The sequence below is a fragment of the Equus caballus genome, chromosome 11, assembly GCF_041296265.1.
Source record: "Equus caballus isolate H_3958 breed thoroughbred chromosome 11, TB-T2T, whole genome shotgun sequence".
NCBI classification, from domain to species: domain Eukaryota; kingdom Metazoa; phylum Chordata; class Mammalia; order Perissodactyla; family Equidae; genus Equus; species Equus caballus.
The window spans coordinates 13,943,648-13,970,872 of NC_091694.1; the positions used below are offsets into that span (position 1 = coordinate 13,943,648).

General features: G+C 54.4%; 1 protein-coding gene across 2 annotated transcripts in view; it reads left to right on the forward strand.

Annotated features, from left to right (window-relative positions):
* The window catches only part of CACNG4 (calcium voltage-gated channel auxiliary subunit gamma 4), a 60,561-nt gene that overhangs the window by 389 nt on the left and 32,947 nt on the right, over window positions 1-27,225 (forward strand). The window contains exon 2 of one of the 2 annotated variants that reach the window (XM_070226044.1): window positions 330-522. In XM_070226044.1, coding sequence (XP_070082145.1) covers window positions 330-522 — 193 coding nt within the window. Of the gene's footprint in view, window positions 1-75; window positions 523-27,225 lie in introns of those variants that run through there. The other variant, XM_023652182.2, reaches the window with a different exon arrangement.

Sequence of the window (27,225 nt, forward strand, 5' to 3'; positions counted from 1 at the left end):
GGGGCGGAGGCGCGGGCCGCGCGGGGAGGGCGGGCCGAGAGGGAGGAGCCCCCGGCCGCCGCCGCCAGCCCGCCGGGCGGCCCGCGCAGCCCTCACTCGCCGCCGCGCCTCGGAGTTTGAGCCCCGGCGCGGCCGGAGCGCAGGCACGCCCGGGGCGCCGGGTCGGAGCGCGCAGCGCGGCGCCGCCCCCGGCCCTCGGCCCCCCAGCCCGGGCGCCCCCGGAGCGGCGCGCGGAGGGAGGGAGGAGGGCGGGCGGGCGCGGCGGGCCGGGCCGGCGGGCGGCGGACTATGAGGCGCCCACCATGGTGCGATGCGACCGCGGGCTGCAGATGCTGCTGACCACGGCCGGAGCCTTCGCCGCCTTCTCGCTCATGGCCATCGCCATCGGCACCGACTACTGGCTCTACTCCAGCGCGCACATCTGCAACGGCACCAACCTGACCATGGACGACGGGCCCCCGCCCCGCCGCGCCCGCGGCGACCTCACCCACTCGGGGCTGTGGCGGGTATGCTGCATCGAAGGTACGGCCGACCCCGGCACCCCCACCCCCGACACACCACACACACGCGCGCGCGCGCACACACACACACTCCGCCCGAGCGGCAGCCGGAAAGGGGGTGGGCGCGGCACTGGCTCCGCGCGAGACACAAAGGAGCCGGAGCGAGCGGGCGGGTCCTCTCGCGGCCAGCTGTACACCAGCTCGGGTCCCTCCCGCCTGGGGAGCCCCCCCAACACACCGATCCCACAAACTCTCCACTCGCAGCCGCACACCCCCTCGCTCACAGACACAATGAAACACACCTAAACTCACACGCGCGCGCGCTCTGCCGGAGACGGAGCGATCCCGAGGGGCCGCGCCGGCGCCCCCGGGGGAGGTGGAGGCTGGCGAGGGGGCGGGAGGCTGGGGTTGGGGGGAGCGGACGGCAGAGGAGGGGAGGGAGGAGGGGGAGGGGTTGCTTGGCAACCGGTGTCTGTGCGATTGCTATGGGAACTGGCCATCCTGGGGCGGGGCCGGCCGGGGGCGGGGAGCGCCGGGGCCGCTCCGCTCGAGCTCCAGGCCCCAGCCGACGGGTGGGGGTGGGGGCTGGGCTTTGAGCGGGTCTGGGGGATCGGGGTCGCCTGAGCCTGACGCCACGAGACCCTGCTCCGCCGCCTATTCTTCCACGGGGCCACGGGCCTGCTCCTCCCTGCTCGGTGGGGAGGGGAGTGGAGTGACACCGAGTCTCCCCCCTGACTAGGGCAGCGAGCCTTGCGTCGTGGTCCCTCGGCCGGGAGGCTGCGCGAGACCTTGGCGGGGAACTGGGTGCGCAGGGGCGACTGGCAGACCCGTAAAGCCCTGAGGGGGGCGTGGCCGCCCCGTGGTGGCAGGAGGAGCTAGCCGCTGCGACCCCGGGATACGCGGGATGCGCGAGGAGGCCGAGTACCAGGTGTTGCGAGGTTGGAATGCCTCTAGGGGCCTGTGGAGACCGCTCCCTCTGCGGGAGGGGCCCGGACCCCTCGAAGGGCGAAATGCGCCGACTTCAGCGCCTCCCGCCTGCCCAGCTGCGGAACTTGAACTAACAGGTGGCTGTAGAGGGGCCGTCTGGTCCCAGCCAGGTCGTGGATGGGTCTGCCGCTTGGTCTTGGCTTTCAGATCGGAGACAGGATGGGGGGGGGGGGGGGGGGGGTGTTGGCCGAGCGTTCCTTTCAAAAATCCTTGGACAGAGTTCGCTCTTTTTCTGTAACCTTTTCCCGCGTGTGAACTCCGCCCCTCCGTTGTTCGGGAAGTTCTCCCACACACCTAGCCCTTCTTACCGCAGTTACAGCCCCTGCAAATAGTTCAGCGTGGTTGGATCCTGGTGGAGGTTGGTAGGGAGCTCTTAAAAAGATGGCCCTTTTCTGGCCGCGTTTGGAGTCATCTAGAAAGAGGCTTTGTAAAACTGGGTCGGCTTGGCGAGGTCGAACTTGCCCCCTTGCCCCCCTGCCTAGATGGGGGCAGATGCCCGTTCTCATCTGGAATGCTGCCTGCCTCTGCCCTCCACATCCTCTTCCAAATGAAGCTGCTTTGCCCTTTGCAGTTTGGAGCTGAGTGCCAGGGCTAAGTGGAGTCTTCGAGGAGCGGGAGTGTGCAATCAATAGTTTGGGAAACACAGCCACACAAAAGATTGGTGGGCCCACGATCGCACCCTCCTCTTTTCTTTTGAAAAACACCGTTTTTGGTGTGCAGTTGCTCAGATCACGAACACCTACTCCTCTCATCTGGAGAATGTACCCGCGTCACGACCTGCCATGGCACCTGAGTTAGACACAGAGCAGGGGCTGCAGGGCCCCCTGTTCCATCTCACAGGCCCCACTGGGCAAGGCACAGTAAGTCGTGCCACCCAAAGGCACTCGTGGACCCAGGCCCTTCCAGTTTCCCAGTGGAAATTGGAACTAACTCCTCCACGCCGGCAAGCCTGGCCTCTGCAGAGTGGCTCGAATGCCTCCTTTATTAATTCCTCATCCTAATTAGGATTGATGCTGCACTTAGCATCTTGCCAGCTGCCTCGAGCCGTTTGCACTCGGTGTTCATCAAGAGAGCCCCAAGCTGATCTGGGCAGCTGGCTCCGCTGGCAGAGGGAGGATGGGGAATTGCCATCTGGGAGACTTCACCGAAAGAACTGGGCTGCCTCTGTCACCCCCCAGAGCTCAGGGGTTCTGAGGGCCAAAGTGGGCCACATCCGAGGGCCGGAACATCCTTAGACCAACTCAGGGCTGGGAGAGCTGGTTCAGGATTCCTTGTCTTGGCTAGAATCATCATGACAGTTCCTCAGCCTGGGTGGAAACTGCCAGCTTATCTCATAAAAGCACATCGCAGAGTCCGACAGCCTCTGACATCTCTGATGCCTCCACTTGAGACCCAGACAGCACATTGACCCCGGGCCACTCCCTGGGGTCATGGTCACCTCAGTGCTCGCTTTTGTGTGTAAAATGCATTATTTCCACCTGTTCTGTAGCAAAGTACCCCAAAGCATTACATAGAAAAAAAAAAAAAAAAGAAAAGAAAAGCTCAAACCTCTGAGCTGAAACTGAAGAAATACTGCAGCAGGCAGCTAATAAAGCACCGGGTGTGGTGGCCAGACTTTGAAGGGTTTGCTGGCAACTGGCAAACAGCGGATTCAGTTTCCTGGTTGTTTCCCATAAATGATGTTGCCGGGCCATGACAGCCCAGCCCTCTGTGTACTTAAGGCATCCACACAGCCTGGCAGGCTGACAGCACCCCAGCCTCCTCCTTCCCCCCAAAGCTGGGTCTCCCCCTCTGCCCCTGTATTGGACAAGTGTCAAAATGCTCAAGTGCACAGAGCCTTGTGCGTGTTTCCACATGGCATGCTCAGGGCAGCCGTGAGAGGGCACTGCCATCGCCCCCATCTGCAGATGGGGAACAGAGGCCCAGAGAGGGTAAGGGACTTGCCCAGAGGCACCCAGGTAGGAGGCTGCAGGGCCAGATTTGAGCCTTTGTCTCACTACAAAGCTCTTCCCACCATGTCATCCTGCCCTTTCCCAAACAGCTTCTGGGTTGCCATTAAAAATAGAACCAAGTACTTGACTACCCGGTGGAGCCCAGCTCTGAGGCTGGGCTGGCGGCAGCATGAAGGCATTTAGAAATGAGGATGTACAACTGATACACAAATTGCATAACACATACCTTTCTCTTCCCTTCTCTTCTCTCCTCTCTTCTCTTCTCATTGCTGTCTCTCTCTGTGTTTCTGTCCCTCTGTCTCTCCTCTTCCACTATGTTCTGGACTAGCCTGTCCCCACCACCATCAACCATCTGCTCCCTCCCTCACCAAGACCCCTACTCGCTCTTTCTTTGTATCACTGGAGACACTCACCCAAGGCTGAGGATGGAGGAAAGGAGTAATGAATCCTTGTGGACTTTTCGGTCAAAGGTGTCACCAACCAACATTTGTTCAGTCTCTGATGCATTTTGCAAGGGGGCAAGGCGTGGAATATAAACAGCATTATGGAGCATGCAGTACGTGCCAGGACAAAAGGCCTGAGGAAAACACAAGGGAGAGGGAGAGACGCTGGGCCCAGAGGGCAGCAGCTCATGACAGCGTGCCGAAGCCCCCATGCCCACCGTTAGCTCTGGAGCATTCAGTGGTGCCGCCGGAGGACAGGGTCCACAAGAGACCCAGTCGCTGTGCTGCCATCAAGAGGGCTCTGGGCCCAGAATGAACGGTCCTGGCAAAGCTCAGCCTCAGCAGCGCCCGCCCCTCACATGGCCCCCATGTCACTCGTAGATGAAGCCTTAAAATGGCAGCCTTGATGCCAGGGGTGGCCCCTGTCCTGCTTTGTGCCAGCTCTGTCCTGGCCACTGGTGGAGGAAGGTGTGGAGAGATTCTGGACCCTGATTGTGAGAGGACCTTTGGTGCTGACGACGTTTGCCTCCCTCCCCAGGCGGCATCTCTCCCACCTGTGCTCCCAGGTAGAAAGAAACTGTGAGTACCGCACCCCTCCCTGGGGGAGGCAGAGGTCTGCTCCGGCTGCCCACACCCTGCCCAGGTGCCCGGGAGGGGGGATGGCTCACCCTTCCAGCACATCTGGAACCCTTTCACAGCAGGACAGCTGGGCGGCTCTGCCTTAAACCACGCCCCCGACATGGGACCCCCTGAACATGCTTCAGAGAGGTTCTGATCCAAACAAGGCCCTTTCCCCAGCTGCAGGCCAGGCACTGGGCTGGGAACCTTTCCTGTCTGTGTTTGCTTTCGTTTTCTCTTGCAGTAATCCCCAGGCAGCCTGTCCAATCAGGCCTGGGTGGGGGACAGCATCCAGAGCGGCCTCCCTCCCCACAGCGCTGGCTCGTCCCCTCACCCGTGGGCCCTCCTTTCCCCTGGCCTTAATAACAACAGCCGTCACTTACTGAAGACCTTCCCGCAGGACTTACATTAGTTCATGTAATTGCCAACAACACTTCAAGGTAAATATTAATTATCTGCCTTTAATAGGTGTTGAAAATGAGGCTTAGGATGGCCTCAGCTCCTGAGCCCAGGGATGCCTTCTGCTGTCAAGATCTCAGCTGAGGTCAAACAGATGAGCCCACTGGCCAGGGGATGTCTTTTGTTTGAACCACACAGATTTGGGAAGGGGCCCGTAAAAGGGTTATAGTAGCTCGGGCTGCCATAACAAATATGACAGACTGTGTGCCTTAAACAACAGACATTTATTTCTCACGATTCTGGAAGCTGGACGTCCAAGATCAAGGTGCCAGCAGATTCGGTTCCTGGTGAGAGCCCGCTTCCTGGCTTACAGATGGCTGCCTTCGAGCTGTGTCCTCACATGGCAGAAAGCTAGCTCTCTAGTCTCTTCTTATAAGGGCACTAATCGCATCATGAGGACCCCACCCTCATGACCTCATCTAAAACTAGTCACCTCCCAAAGGTCCCACCTCCAAATACCATCACATTGAGGGGTTAGAGCTTCAGCATATGAATTGAGTGGGTCAGGGGGCAAACACTCAGCCTGTAACAGGGATGTTCTCCCTTCCTGTCCCTGCTCCAAGACTGGTGCTCACTCTCTAATCATTCAGGAAGGGGCCCTGGCTGTCCTTTCTTGTGTCTACCTTCCCTTAATGCCCTGCTCTGTCTCTTCCCTATCCTCTGTTCTTCACCCCTTCCTCTCTTCTTGTAGGGAAAAACCACCTCCTTTTAACTGGAGCCAGCTGACTTAGTGAGGAGAAGCTGGAGGTCTTGGTGGACCCCAGCCTGAGGTCTGACTTGATGGCCCCACCACAGAACCAGCTTTGGAGGAGCCCCATGCCGGGAGTTTCAGAAAGGCACAGTAGGAAACCAGCAGCTCTTTAAAATAAATCTTCTGTGTCAGTCTCCACAGATGGCTGAGACTGTGGGAATTTCCAGGACGTAGTCATGGGAGCACAGAGTAGGAAGGCAACTTAGGTCATGGGATCCAGGGTCTCAGAGCTGAGGGAGGCAAAGAACCCAGCACAGCCAAACGGGAGCTGTGGAAGAGACCCTGCCGGGCCTCTGTCTCTTCATCTGAAAGTGGGGCCTGGCTGATCTGGAACGTTCCTCCCACCTCTGACTTTCTGCCACACAAGCTTGAGAGAGCCGCCTCCCACAGCTTCAGGTTGAACCAGGTTCATCGTGGCCTCGTCGTGGGCACATAGGAAGGGAGGTTCTCCAGCTGGAAGAGCTTTTGAGATTACTTAGTTCAGTGGCTCCCAACCTTTTTTTTCTGCTGAGACACACACGTAAGGGATATAAATCATCTGCCTGCTGGGCATGCTTCTATTCATTCGTTTGTTTGTTCGTTCGTTCGTGCATTCATTCATTCAATGCATGCACACTGAGCACTTACTCTGTGTCAGACGTGAGGCTCTGGGACACAGCCGTGGACAGGACAGATGTGGCCCCTGCTTCCCTGGAGCTGACACTTCCAGGTACTGGTGAGGGTCATGACGAAGACAGAGCAGGAGGCCATGCTGGGAGAAGCTGAGAAGGGCTGCTTTCGGTCGAGGGGGCCGGAGAGAGCTGTCAGAGAAGGACTGGAGGAAGACCTTCCAGGAAGAGAAAAAGGCAAGCCAATGCCCTGAGGCAGGAAGGAGCCTGGTGAGGATGGAGGAGATGGAGCGAGGAGCAGGTCAGAGGGGTGGGCGGGGCTCCGTCACTGCGTGGGGATCCAGGAGAGGCTTTGCGGTCACAATCAGGAGCATGCTTTATTTCACGTGGCATCGGTGCTTTTGTGGGGTTTTGAGCAGGGGACTAAAGTGATCTGATTTATGTTTTTAGAAGACCCTCAGGCTGCATGTGGAGACTGGAGATTCCAGAAGGCAGGGGAGGCCACCAGGAGACCAGTCTGGACATGGTTGCAGGCACCAGACTGGAGTCCTGGGGCCAAATGCCAGCAGCAGCAGAGATGGGGAGCAGAGGAGGGAAGGATGCGGGGGAAGAGGAGGTGAGGACTCAAGCCTGACTCTCTGGATTTGGGGCCACGGCAGCTGGAGAGGTAGTGGGGTCACGTTCAAATGGAGAAGATGGGGGAAGGAGCAGGATTGGGAAAGGAATTCAAGCATGTACCCATGAGGGCTCCCAGATTTTGACACTACTGCCCGCCACCCCTACAGCCAAGAGTGGTGCCAGAAAGGACCGTAGACCATAACTCAGGAGAGCCCAATAACTCATATAGGCCCAAGTGTTATGGGATCATCATCAGCTGCCCCTCATGACAGGGCAGCATTTCTCACCCTCAGGACTATTGACATTTTGGGCTGGGTCACTCGTTGTTGTGGGGGCTGACCTGTGCATTGTAGGATGTTAAGCCCCATCTCTGGCTTCTACTCACTAGAAGCCAGTAGCATCCCCCTGCAATACCAAGTTGTGACAACCAAAAATATCTCCAAACATTGCCAAATGTCCCCTGGGTGTGTGTGGAGGGGAGCAAAATCGCCCCCCAGTAGAGAACCTCTACTCTAAGGGAAACCTCATTTAGGTGGGGGGCAGAGCAGACCTGGTTCCTGGTAGCTAGTAGGAACACCACTCATTTCTCTTTCCTTCTCGAAAACACATGGAAGGCAAGTGTGGGGAGCATCTCTCTTAATGGGGTGACCAGGCCTCTGCTTTAAGTGACTGGAACTGATGCCTGGTTCCATTCCTTTCTTAAGAGTAATGAACTGCAGGTGACCCAGCTCACCCTGCCTGTGACACCCCAGCATGTGTCCACAGTGGGGATGAGAAAGCTGATGTGGCCTGATTTTTACACTCAGCAAGCAAAGGACACTCAAGTCTGGAGGGTCAAAGTGACTTACCTAAGGTCCCACAGCTCGTTAGTAACAGATCTGGGGGCAGAAGCGGGTGTGGGGGCTGCCCAGTTAGGTCTGTGTTGGCCCGGCCTCCCCTTGGGCAGGCACCTGAGCAAAGGTTGGGTAACAAGCAGCCCCCGCAGCTCGGGGTAAGCAGCAATAAATGAAGGGAACGCATGCCCTCCGGGCCTTTCTCTGCCTCAGCTCATCACCTCCATCTTGGTTAATCCCTAAACACACACTCGGAGAGGCCGCCCCTGTCCTCTGACAAGGACCTTCGCCCGTGAGTACGTGTGTGTGCGCGCCTGTGTGCACGGCCACCTCTCCTGGGAGCAGCTTCAAAAAGAGAACAGAGTGGTTTGAACGCCCAGGGATGGGCCAGGCAGGGCCCGCCCAGGGCCACCCCTGAGCCCCCACAGTTCTTGCTCTTCACCCCCGGGGGCTCTGGGAAGTGCTGCATGAGACCATCTTTTCTGAACTGCAAGTCAGGGCAGGGTACCAGATGAAGGGCAGTTTTTTCTAAGGCATCAATTTCTTCATATGAAAAACTTTTCGTAGCTGTGAAAATGCCATCACATGATTTTACTCTGTTTAGTTCTTCTCCAACCAAAAAAGAAAGGAAGGAACGAAGGGACAAGAAAAATAACGAAACAGATGAGGGACTGGGACGGAAGTAAAAATAAAAGTAGGAAAATAGGATGAGTTTAACCGGTTGAGTCTGGTTAGGGCCCCAAATGCCTGCTGCAAAGGCCAATTGTGCTGTTAGAGGCCGGCCACACGCTTGTCGCTGAGCTTCCTGGACACTGGGACAAAGAGAAGAACATGACCAGATAAAAGGTTGACAATGCACATATAATAAAAGGAATTATTGCTCAAGAGAAGCCTCGCTCTTTCTGAGACAGAGGCCTGGAGGAAATGTACTCCGTGTCTCCTTACAGAGAGGGGTTTTATCAGCTAGAATGGACTCTGGAGAAGGCAGCGTGGGGTCAAGGAAGGAGGAAACGTTTGGGGAAAGAAGAGTTGAGTTCAAATCCCAGTTTGCCAGGTAGCTGTGTGGCTTTGGGGAGGTTACTTAACCTCTCTGAATTGTTCACGTGTCTGGAAAATGGGATGATGAGGCAGCAAATGTGAAAGGACCCAGCACACACCTACAGAGTGAGCGTTCCTCAAACGGGGTGCTTGTTCAGAGAACGCTGGGTAGAACCGGGACTGCCCCTAGCCTTTGTATTCCACCAGGTCCTGAGTGCAGGTGAAGAGCGGGATGAGGAAACGGCTGCCAGCATCCAGCACTCAGGAGCTGTGAGGGAGGCCTGAAGGTCATCCATCGCCGGGTGGCCATCTGGGCAGGGCCGGACATCCTTGCCCCTTTGCATTTCCAGGGCTCCCAGATGTCTCTGCTGTGGCAGGATGGGGCTAGGGTCCAGAAGACGCTCTGAGTGAAGCTCTGGGGTCTTTGCAAAGCAGACGGTACCTCCTCTGGGAGACCACGGGCTCCCTGCTGGCTGGAGGACAGCGTGGTGGGACTTCACACTTAGCCATCCTGGCCTGGGCGTCGGGCCTCCTCCGCCTGCCCTCCCACTTCCCTGGAGCCAGGAAGGGACACGGGAGCCTCCCTCTTGGGGTGCTGGAGCCAGAGCTGTGCTTGGGTCAGAAGAGTCCTCTGATAATAAGTGATTATTTATTGACTTTGCTCCCCGCTAAAGGTTATAAGAGAAAACACACGCAAAATAACCCTCACGGTGCCTGGCATCTTCTAGATATTCAAGATGGGATTGCCTTCTCCCCCATTTCCATGTTTCTTGAACCTTAGAAGTTTTCCCAGAAGAAATAAGTCGCCCAACCTTCACAGCCGAGCTGAGCGAGGACACAGCTCAGCTCCCTGGCCTCCAGGGTCTGGGAATGAAGAAGCTGAGCCTCCCCCGGGATGTTCGGGCCAGTGGAGAACATGGCACTGTTTCATCACCTCTCAGGGCCAGAACCGCTCTGAATGGCTTCTGTGAACCACAAAATCAGACCCTGAGGGCTCTCAATTAGGAGATGAAATAGGGTCTAGCACCAAGGCAGCGCCTGAGGTGGTGATGGCAGCCACCCAGGCCATGTGTCCCCTCATCCCATTTCCTGGCAGGCACTGGGGCTACAGCTGTGACCTCCAGTGTCACGGGACAAGGGCTGTGATAAAGGAGGACAGGGTGCCAGAATGTGGAAACATTGGGATGGGAGTCGGGAGACCTGTGGCCTGGTCCTAATTCCGCCACTAACCGTCTGGACAGTCATCTGCTTATCCCTTAACCTCCCAGAGCCTCAGTTTGCTTGGCTGTCAAATTGGCAAATGATGCCTCTTCTTGCCCTATCCTTCTCATCCCTCCCTCCATCCTCCCCTCCATTCTCCTTCATCCCTCCCTCCATCCTTCCTCCCTCTATATCACTCCCTCCTCTCTCCCTCGATCCCTCCATCCTCCCTTCTCTCTCCATCCTTCCTCCCTTCATCCCTCCTTCTGTCCCTCCATCCTCCATCCTTCCCTCCCATCTCTTCTTCCTCCTCCTCCCTCCCCCGCTTCTTGCTCCTCCCTCCCTCTTCCCTCCATCCTCCATCTGTCCTCCCTCTATCCCTATGTCCTCCCCCTCCCTCCCAGGGTAGTGTGAATATCCAATGAGGCGATGCTTGGGAACGTGCTGTGAAGAGCACAGTGGCCGTGCTCCCACAGAGACACTGCAGAGGGACAGCACTTCAGGCTCGCTTTCTTGGAAACACTGTGGGCTTGGCCTCTCTTCACCCCGACACCTCAGCAAGGACCTGCATTGTTGGCATCCCCACATGGCGGATGTGCTGCTGGCTAGTGTGGTTTCGTCTCAAGAGAATCAGCCCACTCCCTCCCTCACCCGCTCAGTCATTAGTTCACCTGTCCAGCAAACACTGAGAGGCTGCTCTGTGCCCGGCACCGTGCTGGCTGCCGCAGAGACAAGATAAAGACCCCTCGCCTGCGACATCCCCTCTGGATTCCTTACAGCCCTGGCAGTGCTGCGGGCTCCACCTCCAGAATCTCCCACGGCCCTCCCCCCAGTGCTCTCCACCTCCCTCCCAGCCTCTGTCACCTCTCATCTGGATGCCCCAAGTTGTGTCCTGACCGATCTCCCCACTCCCTGTCCTGCCACCCAGTGCTAGCCCTTCCCATGCAGCGAGAAAGATCTTGTGAAAATGTAAATCAGGGGCTGACCTGGTGGCACAGCGGTTAAGTTTGCGCACTCTGCTTTGGCGGCCCGGGGTTCACAGGTTCGGGTCCTGGGTGTGGACCAATGCACTGCTTATCAAGCCATGCTGTAGCAGGCGTCCCACATATAAAGTAGAGGAAGATGGGCACGGATGTGAGCTCAGGGCCAGTCTTCCTCAAAAAAAAATATATATATATATAAATCAGATCACATTATTTCTCACCTCAATACCCTTCAACAGGACCACATCCCACCAGTGTTAGAGTGAGGCTCCTTCCCTGATCTACAGAGCCCCACAATGGAGCCCCGCACACCTCTCTGACATCCCTCACCAGGCTTCACTGTCCAGAACAGGGTCAGGGAAGATGATATCTGAACGAAGTCCGTGTGGTGGTCAATAGGAGAGGGGCCGGGGACAGGGACCGTGGTCAAAGAGATCTGCGTTTGAACCCTGCTCTACCCTGTATTAGCTCTGTGACCTTGGGCAAATTCCTTAGCTTCTCTGAGCCTCAGTTTTCTCATCTGTAAAATGGAGATATAATGGTAGACCCCCCCAATGCGATAGAGCGATTCCCCAAGACATAGAACCAAGGAAGAGTGGTCTGGGGATGGGGGGACAGGAGAGCTTGGCTTCAGATGGCCTGAGTGCCCAGGGCTGGGGGACCCCCTCCCTGCAGGGCTGAGGCAGGGCTGGCCTGGAGACACGGATATGGAAGTCACCTGCTGGATGGAGGGAAACAACTCCCCCTGTGATGAGATATCAGGCTGTGATTGTTGAACCCCAGGCCTTCTGTTCCCCCCTGGGACAAATGGCACTGTGGTATTTGTATTTTCTCAACCAAAATTTTAGGTAAAGCAGCAGTGACAGATTTTCTCTTGTCATAGGTATGAGAGACAATATAAGAGGTGTTATTGAGATCCTGAAATGTTGGCACCCTAGGTTTTGCCGGGGGAGGTGGCAGAGTGTTGGGGGGAAGATCCAGAAAATTGAAAATCAAGACTGCCCTAGAAAAATCCAGACCCCAGGAACAGGTTGTGTGCAAAGGATGTGAAATGACCGGTGTCACTAAGGCCATATCCACAGCCTGAGCCTTGTGCAGTTGGACCTGGCACATCATTTAATGCTCTACTGCCACCATCTTGAAATTCTTAATCATTTTTGAACAAGAGGGCTCATGTTTTCATTTTGCACCGGACCCCAAAAATTATGTAGCCAGGCCTGGGTGTCCTGTTCTGCCCTGAGAAAAGACTTTGATTAGAGAAAGAGCGGGATGGGGAAGTGGGCACTGGAGGAAAGGTGGTACTGGAGGGTCATGAGGTTGCACAGAAATTGGTGACTGGCGTGGGGAGCAGAGGCGGGTGCTAGAACCAGACCTCACCTCTCTCTTATTTTTCCAAGGGCCACCAGAAACACTACCCAAGGCCAGGGGCTGCCTCGGAGAGCAGTGTTCCTTAAAACTCTAACGTTGTTAAGCACTTATGGGGCACCTGCTGAATGCCTGGCTTCGTGCTGGGCACTGTGGGCACAGAAAGCCCTCAGGGAACTTACTCTCTGGTTCTGGGCAACTGTCAGGAGAGAAGACGGGCAGCGTGATACCACGCAGGTGTGGGGAGAGCGTCAGAACACACCTGGATGTCAAAGCCTCCTCCTGGGGGCTCCAACAAGACCTGTCTCATAGGGTCGCCAGGAGGGTCAGGTGGAAAATCCGTGCAAGGTTCTGCGTACGTGGGCCCCAGGACAGACTTGAAATACAGGGCGCGGGTATGAGCGGTGTCTTGGAGAGGAAGTAGGAGGAGGTGGTGGAGATGGTGGTGGAGGCTGAAATCCTGGAGTGAGTCTGCATCTGAACCCAGGATCTGTCTCCTACTAGCTGTGGGACCCTCAGCCAGTCATCTCACCTCCTTTGAGCCTCAGTTGCTTTCTCTGCAAAATGAGGGTATTAGCCACACCTACCGTGCAGATTTGCTGGCAGGAGCTGGCGTGTGATAAGTCAGTGCTTAGCTTGGGGCTGGAATAAAGTGTCCGGTGCCTGGTAGTTATTCTCATTTACTAAGCCAAAGACAGCCCTGCGAGGGGGCGCTAGGAAAGGGACCCACAGCGAGCCTGGGTCTCGGGGGAATGGAGTCTTTGGCTTACCCCAGCCCCCAGACCAAGCTGCAAGCTGAGAAAAGAGCGTGGATCCCCGAAGACTCGCCGAGGACATCTCAGGACACCAGGCTCCCTTCCAGGGGCCGGACAGCGCGGCCAAGGCCGTGTCACCAGCTCGTCTTCGCCGTGCGGTGGGGGAGGTCGCCCGCGCCCGCTTCCGGCGCTCTGAAAAGCCCCGATAACAAGCGCACATTGACGGCCGGTTCCCCAGGGCGAGCGTGCTGCTCCCGGCTCGCATCTGAGCCCTCGCCCGAGACATTTTCTCGCTTCAGCAGTTTGGCATGTCATACAAAGGGGCTCTGATTTTTCCTGATGTCCAACTCCTCTTGCATGAAAAATAGCTTTTGTTGTCTTTCTGCCCACGGATTCCTGTGCGTGAGTCAAGGCCAGATGCCTGGTGGGCGGAGAGTCCCCATTTGCTTAATGGTTTGGAGGGTCTCCCTTCTTCCACCTGGGAGACCACTGGGGGCCCCAGGCCAGTGGCCCTGAGGTTCAGTCTTTCTGAGAGTTGCCTGCTGGCCCCTGGCCTGGCCCGGACCTTCGCACTGTCAGCTCCTCTTTGCACCTGGTGGCTGTTTTTGATGTGTCCCAAGGGTCTTTGTTTGGGTTGCTACCGCTCACACGGTCCCCTCCATCACCACAGCCACACGGCCAACCGGTGGGTCCCCTTCTCTCAGTGTCCTCTGAAAGCCGCATCATTTATTCTTTCTCATCCCTGGTCCTTGTGCCCCGTCTCTTCCCTCTTCTTTCTTGCTTGTACTTCTAATTATTTCTCCCCTTTTCCTTTCTAGTCTGCCATCTTTAAACCACACAAGCCATCTCCTACTTCCTGGTCATGGCCAACTTTTGAAACTTCTTGAGGTATTTACTAGATAAAAATGTATTCTTTTAACTCTGTGATTATTAGGAGGGTTATTAAACACGGAGAGAATCCTATTAAATAGCAAATTGAGTGAGTCACAAACCCACAGCTGTGGAACCTCTAAAGGTCATCTGGTACAAAAGAGATGTGAATATGGCTCCGGCTGTTCTGTGAAGGCAGAAAACAAGATTGGAAGGAAATTCACCAAAATGGTAAAATGGTGATCATGGGAAATATGAAGGATTTATTCTATCTCCTTCTGTCTTTTTCAAATTTTCTATTATGTTGAGGGAAAAAATACATATATATAAACCTGATCTTTAAACTCAAAAAGCACCAGAGCCAGTGCCCAGTCCTCAGACAGGTGAATTGATGCTCATTCAGTGTTGACAGTGTTTGTTCCATTTATTCTTAAATGCGTCCGGGAACACACTCAGTCACCTTTTGTCAGTGTTTTATTACAGGCACCCCTGACGTATAAGCAAATTGATTCCTGGATGAAAGCCTTTGCAAGCCGTCCACAGTGGAATCTTTATTTCCTGTAAGCACAATTTACACACTGGTTTTCCATTCCTAGAAATCCATCTCATACAATAAAAGTGCCCCAACTGACCACAAAAGTAAGTGAAAAGAAAGTAAAACCCAGATATATGCTCTTACAGACTTTTATCACACATGTAAGCACTTAGTATAAAAGCTGTGTCACGAAATGTTCCTTTGGGGGAATTTTTCTGCCTCAGCCAGACTGGCCAAGGTTTCTTAAAATATGAATCCAATGAAGTTTGAACAGAAGATGCTTTTCTCCCTGAAAAATCTCCCCGTGGCTAGTTTAAGCATGCCTCGTTGCACCGAAAAATCCTCAGACGCTCTCAAGTAAAGGGTTCTTCCGTCTCAAAATTTTTCCATTGCCCATTCCATTTGTGTAAATTCTTTAGAAAACATCTTTGCATGGCGCATACTGGAGGAGAGGCGGTTCCACTGTGACTCATACCGCCACTGTAACCATCCCTTGCTCTTTGTGTCAGGGAGTCAGCTGATCCTTCAAAGGCCAGCGGATGCGGAGGTTATCAGCGTCCGTGAGTCCTCGTTGCCAGGTGCTTATTAATGCCGCTTTTAGCCGTGCCAGCGGGCTTAGTTAAGAGAAAGAGGGAGTGAATGCAGAGGGAGGCAGACAGTGAGGTCCGAAGCCCAGCAGTCTGCAGCTGAGATGTCCAGTACGTGGACTAGAAAGTTGTTCGTTGATTCTCCTCAAAATTGCTGTGCCTTAATGGTAATATCTTTTCCTTCTTGTTCGGTCGTTCCTGGAGCTGAAAACAAAGCTCTTACTTCGGCCCTCAAAAGCCCTTTATATTCTCAGAAGTGGTGCTTTTGTCCTCCTTTAGTCTCCCCAGCTCTGGAGGGTTGGCAAGGAAATCTACCTGGTTTTTTGGTTTTTGTTTTTAAACCCGGTTGCTTTCTCTACACCGTTTCTGGCTTTCAGTCAACAAGCCCTTGTGGGCTGCCTGCCGGTATAAAGCACTCTAGGAGGTGCTGGGGTCCAGAGACCTGCAGGACACCCTCCCCACTTATCCAAGGTGGTCGCTGAGATGTCCACGAGCAGGAAGGTGGCCAGGCCAGCCCTGCACGGCCCTAAAAGTGCCTCATTCCATCCCTACCTGCTGATCCACCCCACACCCTCCTGCTCCCTTCTCTGTGTAGGATCCAAATCATGAGTATTTGTAAAAATAAGAGGAAATATCTGGTGAGCACTCACTGTGTACCAAGCACTATATGTATTATCTCAAGAACTTTTCCGGATGTTATGGCATCTTATCTGCATGACAGTATGATTTAATACTGTTTCACTACTCATTTAATGAACTGTGAGTTAAGAGGTGTATTCTATCTAGAGAGAGATAGCTAACACGTACATGGCCTTTACTGTGTGCCAGAAACTGCCCCAAGAACTTTGTACATGTTGATTTAGTTAATCCTCAGCCACCCAGTGAGGTAGGTCCCATCGCTACTTCCACTGTATACATGGGGAAACTGAGGTACAAAGAGGTTAAGGAACTTGCCTGAGGCCGCAGAGCTAACAAGTGATAAATCAGGATTCAAACCCAGGCAGTCTGGCTTCAGCGTCCATCCTCTGCATCGCTGAGCTATAACAGCGTAGCTAGCACTTGTGAAACTCTCCTACGTGCGGGCTGGCACTTTGCGTCATTCGTTTCAATCTTGCAACACGGCACAGGTAACACTTTCCTAGTGGGAGGTGGGGAGACTGAGGCAGGCTGCTCGGCTGGGACACAGGCCAGCATTTGCACCCGGGTCTCTGGCTCTGAAGCCCATTGCCAGCTCTTCCTCCAGCCCCATGCTAAAAACTGCCCCGTGCCTGCTGCCCGCTGGGGAAGGGAAGCAGGCTCAGTCCCCCTGAGGAGAGGCTGTGGGGTGGCTCAGTGTCCTATAAATGTCCCAGACTGCCCGTGGTGGCCCGGGAACCCAGGGGCCACAGTGCAGGCCGCTGACAGTGCTTGGGGAAGAGGTTGGATGTGAAGAGAGAGCAAGACCCACCCCGCAGGTGCAGCCTCGTGGTTGCCAGACGCTGGCTGTGGGCCAGGCGGGCACGGCAGTCCTCTCAGAGGAGGTGGGCACAGCGTCGTGACCAGAAGAGCGCACAATACCGGGCCCCGGTGTGATTCATACAGCCTGGAGAGGGAAGATTGTGCTGTCAGACCGAGGGCGGCTCTTAAGATGGGGCGCTCTCTGCAAAGGAGGTGAAAATCATTCTGCTCAAGACAGCTCCCTTCAGGAGACGTTAACCGTGCCCTTCAAACCCCCGAGCCCACGTTCTGCAGGGAATGCCACCTGCCAGCGCGCTTTCACACCCGGATGCTGATTGTTGGCATTCACGTGGTGACTCCGGCTCACAGAGAGCAGATGGAAAAGCAGGGTCTGATCATACTGTTTGCTTCCATGCATATCAAGTTCAAATGCGGGCAGAACCAGTCTAGGTGATGGACGTCAGCAGCGGGGCACCCTTGTGGAGAATGGACTGGGAGCGGGGCAGGCAAGAGGTTCCCCTCCAGGGGTGTGAACACCTTCTATATCTTGATCTGGGCAGTAGGTACATGGATGTAGACATGTGTTCATCAAGCTGCACTCTTAAGATTACTCTCTTTCCATTTTCCTCAATAAAAATTAAAAACAGACTAATACAGGGGCCGGCCCAGTGGTGCAGCGGTTAATTTTGCACATTCCGCTTTAGCGGCCCGGGGTTTGCTGATTCAGATCCCAGGTACCCGCCTAACATAGCTTGGCAAGCCATGCTGTGGCAGGCATCCCACATATAAAATAGAGGAAGATGGGTACGGATGTTAGCTCAGGTCCAGTCTTCCTTAGGAAAAAGAGGAGGATTGGCAGCAGATGTTAGCCCAGGGCTAATCTTCCTCAAAAAAAAAAAAAAACAGACTAACACCGGTCCGGGATGACAAAGACCTCTCAAGTGACCCGCCACCAGCCCTTGTCTGCCCCTATCGGTCCCCATCTGCTGGCCTATGTTTTCTTCACTTCTGGTCAGTTGAGCAAATACTCATTTGGGAGTATGTGCACCCAGCCTGTGCTAAGTTCTGAGGACTCAAGGTCTCATTCATTCATTCATTCATTCAGAAATTATTTTTGTGCCTTCGGGGGAATGCTGCTTGACCCACTAGAGGGAAGAGTCGTCCCTGTACCACGAGTTCGGTGATTCGGAGCTGTTTGGGATGACAGGGCCTCCCTCTTGTGCCTACCTCCGGATCTGTAGTCTCTGGTGGAACCCACCCAACCCCATGGGAGACTGTTCTCTCTCGGCCGGCAACTGTGATTTTGAGAGGCTGCTTGGCACTGTGCCCTGAGGCCTCAGGCCACCACCTTCATCCTGCAGCATCTGCCCCCAGCGCCTCACCCATATTTTTTCATCCCTGTTCAAATCTAGCAAATATTCATGGAGGATTTGAAACCCAGACCCCAGGCTGAGTCCTCGGCCCCCAAAGATTCATTCGTTCATTCAGCAAACTAGTTTAAGGAGGGCCTGCTGCTTAACAAGCAGTATTCTCGGTGGTGGGGAAGTTCCCTCCGCAGCAGTGCATAAAACAGATGACAGTTCATGGAATGATTACATTGTCACGGGAGAGAGGAGACTTGAGAAAACTCAGGATCATCGGGATGACGGTGTGATGATAGAGTGCCTGGGACGGGCTCCAGGGGCGGGGGACATTTGAGCAGGTGAAGGAGGTGAGGAAGCGAGCTTTGTGGACGTTTCTGGGACAGTTGTGTCGGGCAAAAGGAACAGCGAGTATCACGGTCGTGGGCCAGCCTGTCTGAATCCTGAGTGCCTGGACCAGGGAGCAGGAAATGTGAGTCAGAGAAGGCACTGCAGCACCCATAAGGACTTGGCCTTTTACTCTGAGGGAGCAGCCGCAGGGTTGGAGCAGAGGCCTTATGTACTCTCACCCGGGTTCCAACAGGATCCCTCTGGCCACCATGTTGAATAGGGTGGGGCCTGCCCTGGGTGGCTCGTTAGGGGGTGGGGCTCTGCTGAGATCCTTGGTTAAGAGAAATTTGTCCTGGTGCTTTCCACTCCAGAGAGGCTTGGCCTCTATCAGCCTGAGGAAGTCCGAGAAGGTTTCCCAGAGGCGGTGACATTTGCTCCTGTCTTGTGGGATGTGTAGGAGTCCACAAGCAGGGGGAACTGTATGTGCAGAGGCACAAGTCTTCCTTCATTCATTCGCACACTCAATCACTCATCTATTCATCCTTTATTCCCTCAGCATTTTATTGAGCACCTGGGTAAAAAATAGAATCCTGCCTTGTTCCTCGAAGAAATCAGTGGCCAATAGGGAGAGAGGAGACAGAGGGACAGCCAAATCCATTACAATTTCACATGGACGTGTGACAGCAAATGCACATCCAAGGAGCTGCAGTGGCAGAGTGGGGAGAGGGAGGTCCCCCAAGGCACGGAGTTTGGTCACGGGAGTCTCTCTAGATGACAGGTCATGTGAGCCAGCTTTGAAGGATGACCATGAGTTCATTAAAGAAACAAGAAGGAGAGGGCTCCAGGCAGAGTCCCGGCACGGGCAGAGTTAGGCAGCATGTGTGCGTGCACTCAGGCATCCATAGTTATCCAGCGCCTACCACGTCTCAGGTCCTGGGGGAGCCCCTGGGGATGCACGGGATACAGGGTGTGTTCTGGAAGGCTGAAGAAATTTGAGACTGCTGAAACAAAAGCCCAATATGAGAGGAGGCTGGGAGCCAAGGTTGGGGAGGAAGGTGCGGCCAGGAGCTCGAGAGTCCTTCACACCATGCTCAGGAGCCGGCGTTTGGCCCTCCTGGCAAGAGTTGCTAGTTAAGGATTTCACCAAAGGGGCATCCAGATTCTGACTGTGTCTTGAGAGCTCACTGTGGCTCTCCTGCAGAGGACAGGGTGTAGGGAGCAAGGCTGGAGGCAGGGAGACCTGTTAGGAAAAGCCTGGAAGAGTCTAGACCAGGGGTGATGAGCCCTGAATATGGACAATGGAATGGAGGAGAGGGGATGGGTGTGAGATCCGTCTTAGAGAAAGACTGGATGTGGGATGAGGGAGGAGAACCCATCGCAGGGTGACAGCATGGATGGTGTGTCACCGAGCAAGACAGGCCACCTGGGAGGAGCAGAGGACTTGGTGAGTGGGACCAAAGGGTCCAGCTCCAGGGTGAAAGCACAGGGCCCTTTACAGCAGCTGATCTGGTTGGACCAGATTGGACAAGGCTCTAGTGTCTTGACTAATTTCTTCACTATTTATCCCCATTTCACAGATGGGGAAACTGAGGCACTGCGAGTTACAGTAACTCTCCCAAGTGGCAGAGCATGTAAGTGGCAGAGCTGGCACTGGGATTTGATCCCAGGCTGTCTGGCTCTGAATGCCCTGCTCCTAACCACCACGCTGAGAGGCAACCCTAGCGAGGCCCCCACCCCTGGATGCAGGGTGAGACCTGGGAACTTCTCTCAGGGGCGAGAGGAACCATGTAGGCTGGTACCTGTTTCTCAGCAGGACAGGAGGTGGCTCCGCACCCCAGGCCCCCACAGGTGTGACCATGAGGAAAGAAACAGAGCTTCTCGTTGGGGCCTCCTCAGTGTTTCCGGAAGGACTGTGCATGCGAGCTGGCCTCCCTGCACTAGTCGTGTCTCCATCCTGTGGTGCTCGCTGGGAGAAACCATTGCTGCCTGCTTCCTGTCTAGAGACACCTAGCTATCAACGCTCTAGAACTAAGCCCTCGAGGACCCAGAACAGAGTGACGAGATGTGTACAACGTGGGTGAGCCTTGAAAACATTGTGTGAGTGAAAGAGGTCAGACGTGAGAGCTCAGGTTGCCATAACAAAGTACACACTGGGTGGCTTCAACAACACAAGTTCATTGTCTCACGGTCCTGGAGGCCAGAAGTCCAAGATCAAGGTGTCAGCAGGGTTGGTTCCTTCTGAGGGCTGGGAGGGAGAATGTGCTCTGTGCTCCTCCCCTAGCTTCTGGTGGTTGCTGGCAGTCTGTGGGGTTCCTTGGCTTGTGGCTCTCTGCCCGTTTCTTCACACGGCACTCTCCCTGTGTGCGTGTGTCAGTGTCCACATTTCCCCTTTTTATAAAGACATCAGTCATGTTGGCTTAGGGCCCACCCTAATGGCCTTCGTAACTACGTCTGCAGTGACCCTATGTCCAAACAAGGTCTTATTCTGAGCTACTGAAGGTTGGGACTTCAACATAGAATTTAGGGGGAAAGGGACACAATTCAGCCTTTAACAGCCACATATTGTATTATTCCGTTTAAACAAAGTATCCAACATATTTATAGAAACACAAAGCAGATTGGTAGTTGCCAGGGGCTGTGGGGAGAGGGGAATGGGAGTAACTGCTCGATGGGCACAGGCTTTCCACTTGGCGAGAAGACCATGTCCTGAAACTAGGGGGATTAGGTAACTTGCCTGAGGTCAGACAGGTGCTAAGTGGTTAAGATGAGATTTGCCCCAAAGCTGGTGTTCTTTCCATTACAACTGGGTTCGAATGGAGGTTTCTCCTTGGACAAGTTATTTAAATTCCCTGAGCCTCGTTTTCCTCATCTACAAAATGGAGTCAGTGTATCAACCCCATCCTCTAGCCATATGGCAATTCCAGGAGATAATATATGTAAGAGTCGCTGGCACGTTCTAGGTGCTTAATAAATGGTCATTGTCATTATACTATTAGTCAAGGTCCATCTGGGAAAACAGAAGCCACTCTGTGTCTTTCACACAGAGGAAATTTAATAGAGGGAGTTGATGACCCAGGTGATGGAAGAGCTAAGAAGCCAGAGAAGGCAACCACGAGGCACCCAGGTGTGAGTAACTATGGGAATCTCCTTCCACCCCTACAGTGGAGAGAAAACAAGAGGAGGTGGTTTCACCAGAGTCCAGAGGCCAGACTATCCAGCAGGTGCTTGGATCACAGAGGAAGCTGGGACCACAGAAGGAAGAACTTTCCAGAAGGAACTGAACTCCCAGAAGAGATGCAGCAACTGTAGCAAACACTGTCCAAGGAAGAGGGGGAGAAATACCCTGACTTCTCCCTTCCTCCCACTCTCTCGTGTTCCATCAAAGCCTCCTATTAGCCAATATTGCCCTTGACTTCTGGTATTCACTACCCAGAAGCCACGGGCAAGTGAGCCTGGGAAGTGTAGTTCCCTGGGATACAGGGGCACTCTCAGCTGCCCGAGTGGGTGGTGAGCAGTGTCTACTGTTGGTCTGTGTGTGCTAGTTCACACGGATACCAGCGTGCTGAAATTGGACACACCCGTGGTGTGTGCATACCACCGGTCTGCAGCAAGGGAGGAAGCAGAGTTGCGGCACATGTGTGTGTGTGTCTTGTGGCCACACATTGCCTTTGTGTGCATAGGGCATGTGCACCTGCACAAAGTAGGGCCACAGAGCCACCAGCCTGATGGGACACGGCCTGACCACCTGAGTCCCCGAGTGCTGGAACCTGGAATCAGGTGACAAGGTGGAAGGACCAGGCTGGAGCATGAGCATCCAGGCTCAGAGCTCCCTCCTCCATGGTGCCCTGTGACTCGGCCAGTCTGGTCATCAGAGCCATTGGACAGGTGCATCTTCCTCCTGTAAACTGCCCCCCGGGAGAGAGAGGACAGAGGAGCTAGGCAAGGAGGAGAAGGCCCCCAGCATCTGCAGAGCCAGCTTTTCTTTGAAGTGAGGAAGCAGCTTTCCTGTCCTCTTTAGACCCATCTCCATCGTTAGGGACTGTGCCGCATCTGCCTGTTGACTTCGCATGTTGGCCTGGCCTCCTGCAGGGCCTGCCGCCTGCACCTGCTCCCTCGCCTGCCTGCCGTCACCTCTGTAATTCATTTGGCTCTTGCATCTCTTGCCACTCAGACAACGTGAAGCCGCTCGTGGTCTCCACTGCTCTTCAGAGGGTCCCAAAGGATGCAGGACATGAGGAGGAGCCCTTCACCCCATTCAGGCTGGAACCTTCCAAAGTTCCCTGGCGGAGGCTTCCTGTTTCTGGTTCTGTCGTGTGTAAGGCATTGAAAAGAAAGGAAATTTAGATGAGAAGAGAGAAGAAGGATGTGGAGGGCTTTTTACTCCCGACATCTTTAGCGCTGGGGTGTGATGTCAGTTGAATTGCATCCCCAAAAAGATATGTAGAAGTCCTAACCCCAGTACCTGTAAATGAGACCTTATTTAGAAATAGGGCCTTTTCAGATGTAATCAAGTTACGATGAGGTCATACTCAATCAGGATGGGCCTTAACCCAATAGACCAGGTCCTTAGAAGAAGAGAAGAGACGCACACACACAGGGAGGAGGTCGTGTGAAGTTGGAGGCAGGGAGTGGGGGACCGCCAAGGCCTGCCACAGACACCAGGAGCTAGGAGAAGGGCGTGGAAGAGATTCTTCCCTCGACACTTCCATTTTGGCCTTCTAGCCTCCAGAACTGTGAGAATAAATTGCTGGTGTTTTAAACCATCCTGGTTGGTGATGCTTTGTTATGGGGCCCTAGGAAACTAATACAGGGATGTTAATTCTACCTTGCAAATAATTAGCAAATTAACCAGCCTGGAAATTCTTCCCATGTCGCTCTCCAAGAGTGGCTAACCTCAAATAAAAGAAATGCGATTTTGCCAGCAAGTGTGTGTTGAAAACTCACTATGCAGGCTAAAAACAAATATGCATCATCTCGTTTAACCCTCCCACCGACCCTATGATGTACGGTATCATCCCCATTTATAATTGAGGAAACTGAGTCTCAGAGAGGTGAAATAATTTCCCCAAGGCAACATGAATATTTTCATTTCTTTCTGGGTCAATGGCTGTTTTCAAGGCTGGACTGGGCTACTGAAGGGAAAATGGACTTATTTGGATGAGAAATATGTTAGTTTTCTACGCTTCTTAACAAATTACCACAAGCTTAGTAGCTTAAAACAACACATTTATTATCTCACGGTTTCCATGGATTGGGAGTCTGGGCCAGCTTGGCTGGATCTCCTGCTCAGGGCTCCCAAGGTTGCAATCAAGATGTCAGCTGGGCTGTCTTCCTTTCTGGAATTTAGGGTTTCCTTCCAAGCTCACGGCTTGCTGGCAGGATTCGTTTCCTTGTGGCTGTAGGACTGAGGCCCCATTCTCTTGTTAGCCATCAGCCAGGGGCCTCTTAGCTCCTAGGAGCGCCCACAGTTCCTTTCCACGTGGCCCGTTGACAGTTGACCACATGGCAGGATGCTTTCTTCCAGGTCAGCAGGAGCATCTCTCTGATGACTTCTCCCCTCCAGCCTGCCACAGTGGAGTCTTATATAATATCACCTAATCATCTTATTCACAGATGCCGCCCACACTCAAGGGGAGCACAACAGGGGGTGGGGATTTGGGGAACTGTGTTAGGATTTTGCCTGCCAAGTTCACATGAACTTGACTTTGAGACCAAGATGAACTTGATTTGGAGTCCTGGCTTGTCTCTGACTTGGGGTGTGACCTTGGAGCATCTTCTTTCGCACCCTTTAAATCTGACTCTCCTTATTTAGAAAAGAGGGACAATAATTCCAGGCTCAAAGGGGCGTTATGAGGATTAGATCAGTTAAACGTCAAGCGCTGGCAGTTGCTAGGAGCTCAGTAAATGGCAGCTCCCTCCCTTCCCTTTGCAGGCGTATCTCTGTCACAAAGGAAAACGGGATGGATGGTGCACGTGGAGGGCGCCTGGCCCTGGAGCCAGAAGGCCTGGCCAGGCTCCAGCCTCATCTAGGGCAGGCCTGCCTGTCTCTGTTTCTGCTGCCCCTTCCCTTTCCCCCAACGGCTAAGAATCCTTACAGCTTCACCTGGTGAAAGGAGACGAAACGAGATCCCCAAACAAACAAAGAAAAACACTTTGGAAAGGGCTTCCTCCCCGGACAGTGAGAGTCACGGTTGCTTCCCAGAGGCCGGATCCCAGAGAAGGAGGGGACCCTCCCCTTCTGGCGCTGAGCCAAGCAGTGGGGGGGCGGTGTGCCGTTGGTGGCAGATGTCTTCCCTCCTGTGTGATCACTCGTTGGTCCATTTGGCACCTTTGGTGTGTTCTCTGTCATGACCCTCAGGGGAGTCTCATACAGACCGGGGTTTTCCCACCCAGACAGGGCATGGCCCTCCCTCTGCAATTCCCCAATATTAGCCCTGGCTGTGACCTGACCACTCCCAACCACACACTAATGATTCTTGGGTGAGTGAACAAGCAGGAAGGCATCTTGCCAACCCAGGGCCAGAGACCTTGCATGTGTAGGGCGTAATCTGGCCCTGAAGCTGAAGCGTACAGCAGTGGGAGGCATGAAGGTATCGATCTGCAGGCTGAGCTTTCTTTGCCACTTCAAAGGAGAGTTCCAAGTTGAAATTCCACTGTCTGCTCCACATTTCCAGCCTCACCTACCCCCACGCCCACTGGAATGCCATGGGACCCTCTTTAGGGGGAGCCGTCTACCCACCCCCTCCATCCATCCTTCGAGACTTGCTTCCGAGGCAGCCTTCCCCACGAAGCCTTAACCACGTTCATTCATTCACTCTTTCGACCTGGCACTGAGTCTCCCAGGCCTGGGGTTAGATGTCAAATAGGAAAGTCTTCCTGGCTACACAGAAGGCCCACTTTTCTCAGACAGAGGGGGCTGTGTTTAGGAGACAGCTATGGCAGCCCTGCCATGGTGGACAGGGAGGGAGGCAGACAGGAACACCTTGTGAGCCCCTCTGAGGCATCCCAAGGCTCCCCAGAGCCTTATGGAGAGACCACCCATCTGGTGGGACTTCCCGAAAAGATATCAAAGTGGGAGGGGACTGTGGTGTTTGCATTGCTTTCTCTGGGCGAGATCAGCCCTGGGGCCTGGGAGCCTGGCATGGATTAGCCCCAAAGTGGACTCCCTGTGATGCTGAGAAGCCAGGGCTTCAGGTCCCTTCCACATGGTCCCCTCCTAGGCCCAGAGTCTGCTTGTGTATTTGTAATTGTGATTCTTTTCTTTAAGAGAGCCAGTCTAATTGGACAAACTTCAGGGCCCAACAAAATCTAGGTCTGTCTCTGGTTGGGCCGTAGATATAAACACCACCCAAGCAGAACTTCTCGGGAGGATGGGGCCCCTGTCTGTGGGGTCACCCAGAAGCCCTTTATGAAAGAAGGGCCGGAAAGTGAATGCACACCTCTGGCGGTGCCCACTTTCCTCCAGTACATCTCCCTAAATCAAGCTACATGGGGACAATGGGATTCTGGCACTGAAACAGGGCCAGTGTCTAGGGATGGAATTGAGGATCCCTCCTGGCTGAAGCCAGCCTACTGGTCCTATAACCTCCCTGCCCCCAGGCCAGGTCGAGGTCCCCAGTAAGGACTATGAGTGTGCTTCCTTTCTCTGTTCTCCAGACAGCTGGGAAACATGCTGATCAGACTGACCTCTCAGACTCCATCCAGAGCCCTGGGGACCTGGCTACCTCTGACTTCCCCAGGGGAAATCCCAGAGGAAAAGCCCACCCCTGAGTCCAGCATTCCCGGGTGTACCCGCCCAGCCTTGGACTGGCCGTGAGAGATCTCAGGCTGGCACGTGAGGCCTCACCACCCAAAGGCTGCCCAGCTCAGTTCATGGGGGCCCAAGGCCTGCGGTGGGGGCTGCCCGGCACTGTTTGGGGGCTCGACATTTGCTGAGAGGTTTTCCATCATTTATTAACGAGTGTTGGCAGCAGCCCTGTGAATTAGGGCTCGGTTGGAGGCATGCGCTGTACGAGGCTGGGCAGGCCAGGCCACTGGCTTCCAGGGCTTGTCCTCCGCTCCTGGAAGATGCTGCATGCTGCTCTGCCTACGGGTCACACCCCAAAGTACTTGCCTGCTCAAAGCCATGCGCAGGCATTTGGGGCAAAGGCAGCTCTTCAACCCCGCTGGGCCAGGGCTGGGCTCCTGTGACAGATGCATGCCATTGTCCATCCACCTTTTTCCCCCATCACCACCCCAGCCGGAGCTCACCATGCACCCGCTCACCCACACGCCTGTCCACACACAGACAGGCTGGCATACCCTGTCATTCAAGGCCAGAAGTGTCTCAAGATTGGGGCTAATGCTTGCAAAGTTCTTCTCCTCTAAGGGCAGACACACATGGAGCAGGCGCAGCAGGCCCTGCGTCTGGGACCTGTTGCTTCAGCTAATCCTCACCCTCAGAGGCAGGTCCTGTGATTATCCTGGCTGTTCAGAGCGGGAAAACGAGGCAGAGAGGTTAAGCAACTTGCCAAGGATGAACAGCCCATAATGGGCTCAGCCGACTGCCAAACTGGCCCCTGAGTGGCCTGATCCTGGCACCCACTCAGCTGGGTGTCATGTAAGTAAAAAGCACGTGCTTTGGAACCAGATGATTGAGTTCAAATCCTGGCTCTCTCCATTTGCTCTTTATATCATTTCCTAGAGCCTCAGTTTCCTCCTCTGTAAAGAGGGGCCATTGGTACCCACCCTCCAGATTTTTGGAAGGATTTGGCAATATGATGACAGCGTGGCACAGTGCCCACACAGTCAGCTCTCAGCTCCCCTTCCTTCCTTCTCAGAGGCTGACGGTGGGCAGAGTGTGAGTGAGTGAGTGATGCTTCCAGGAGAGGGGGTGGCGGTGAGGAATGGGGGAGCTGCGGCATTGACATGCTCAGGGCTGGAGTGCCCCCTGGATTATCCAGAAATCCGTGGCCTCGTGAACGTCTGTGGAGAGAGCCACCTTGCAAAGTATGGT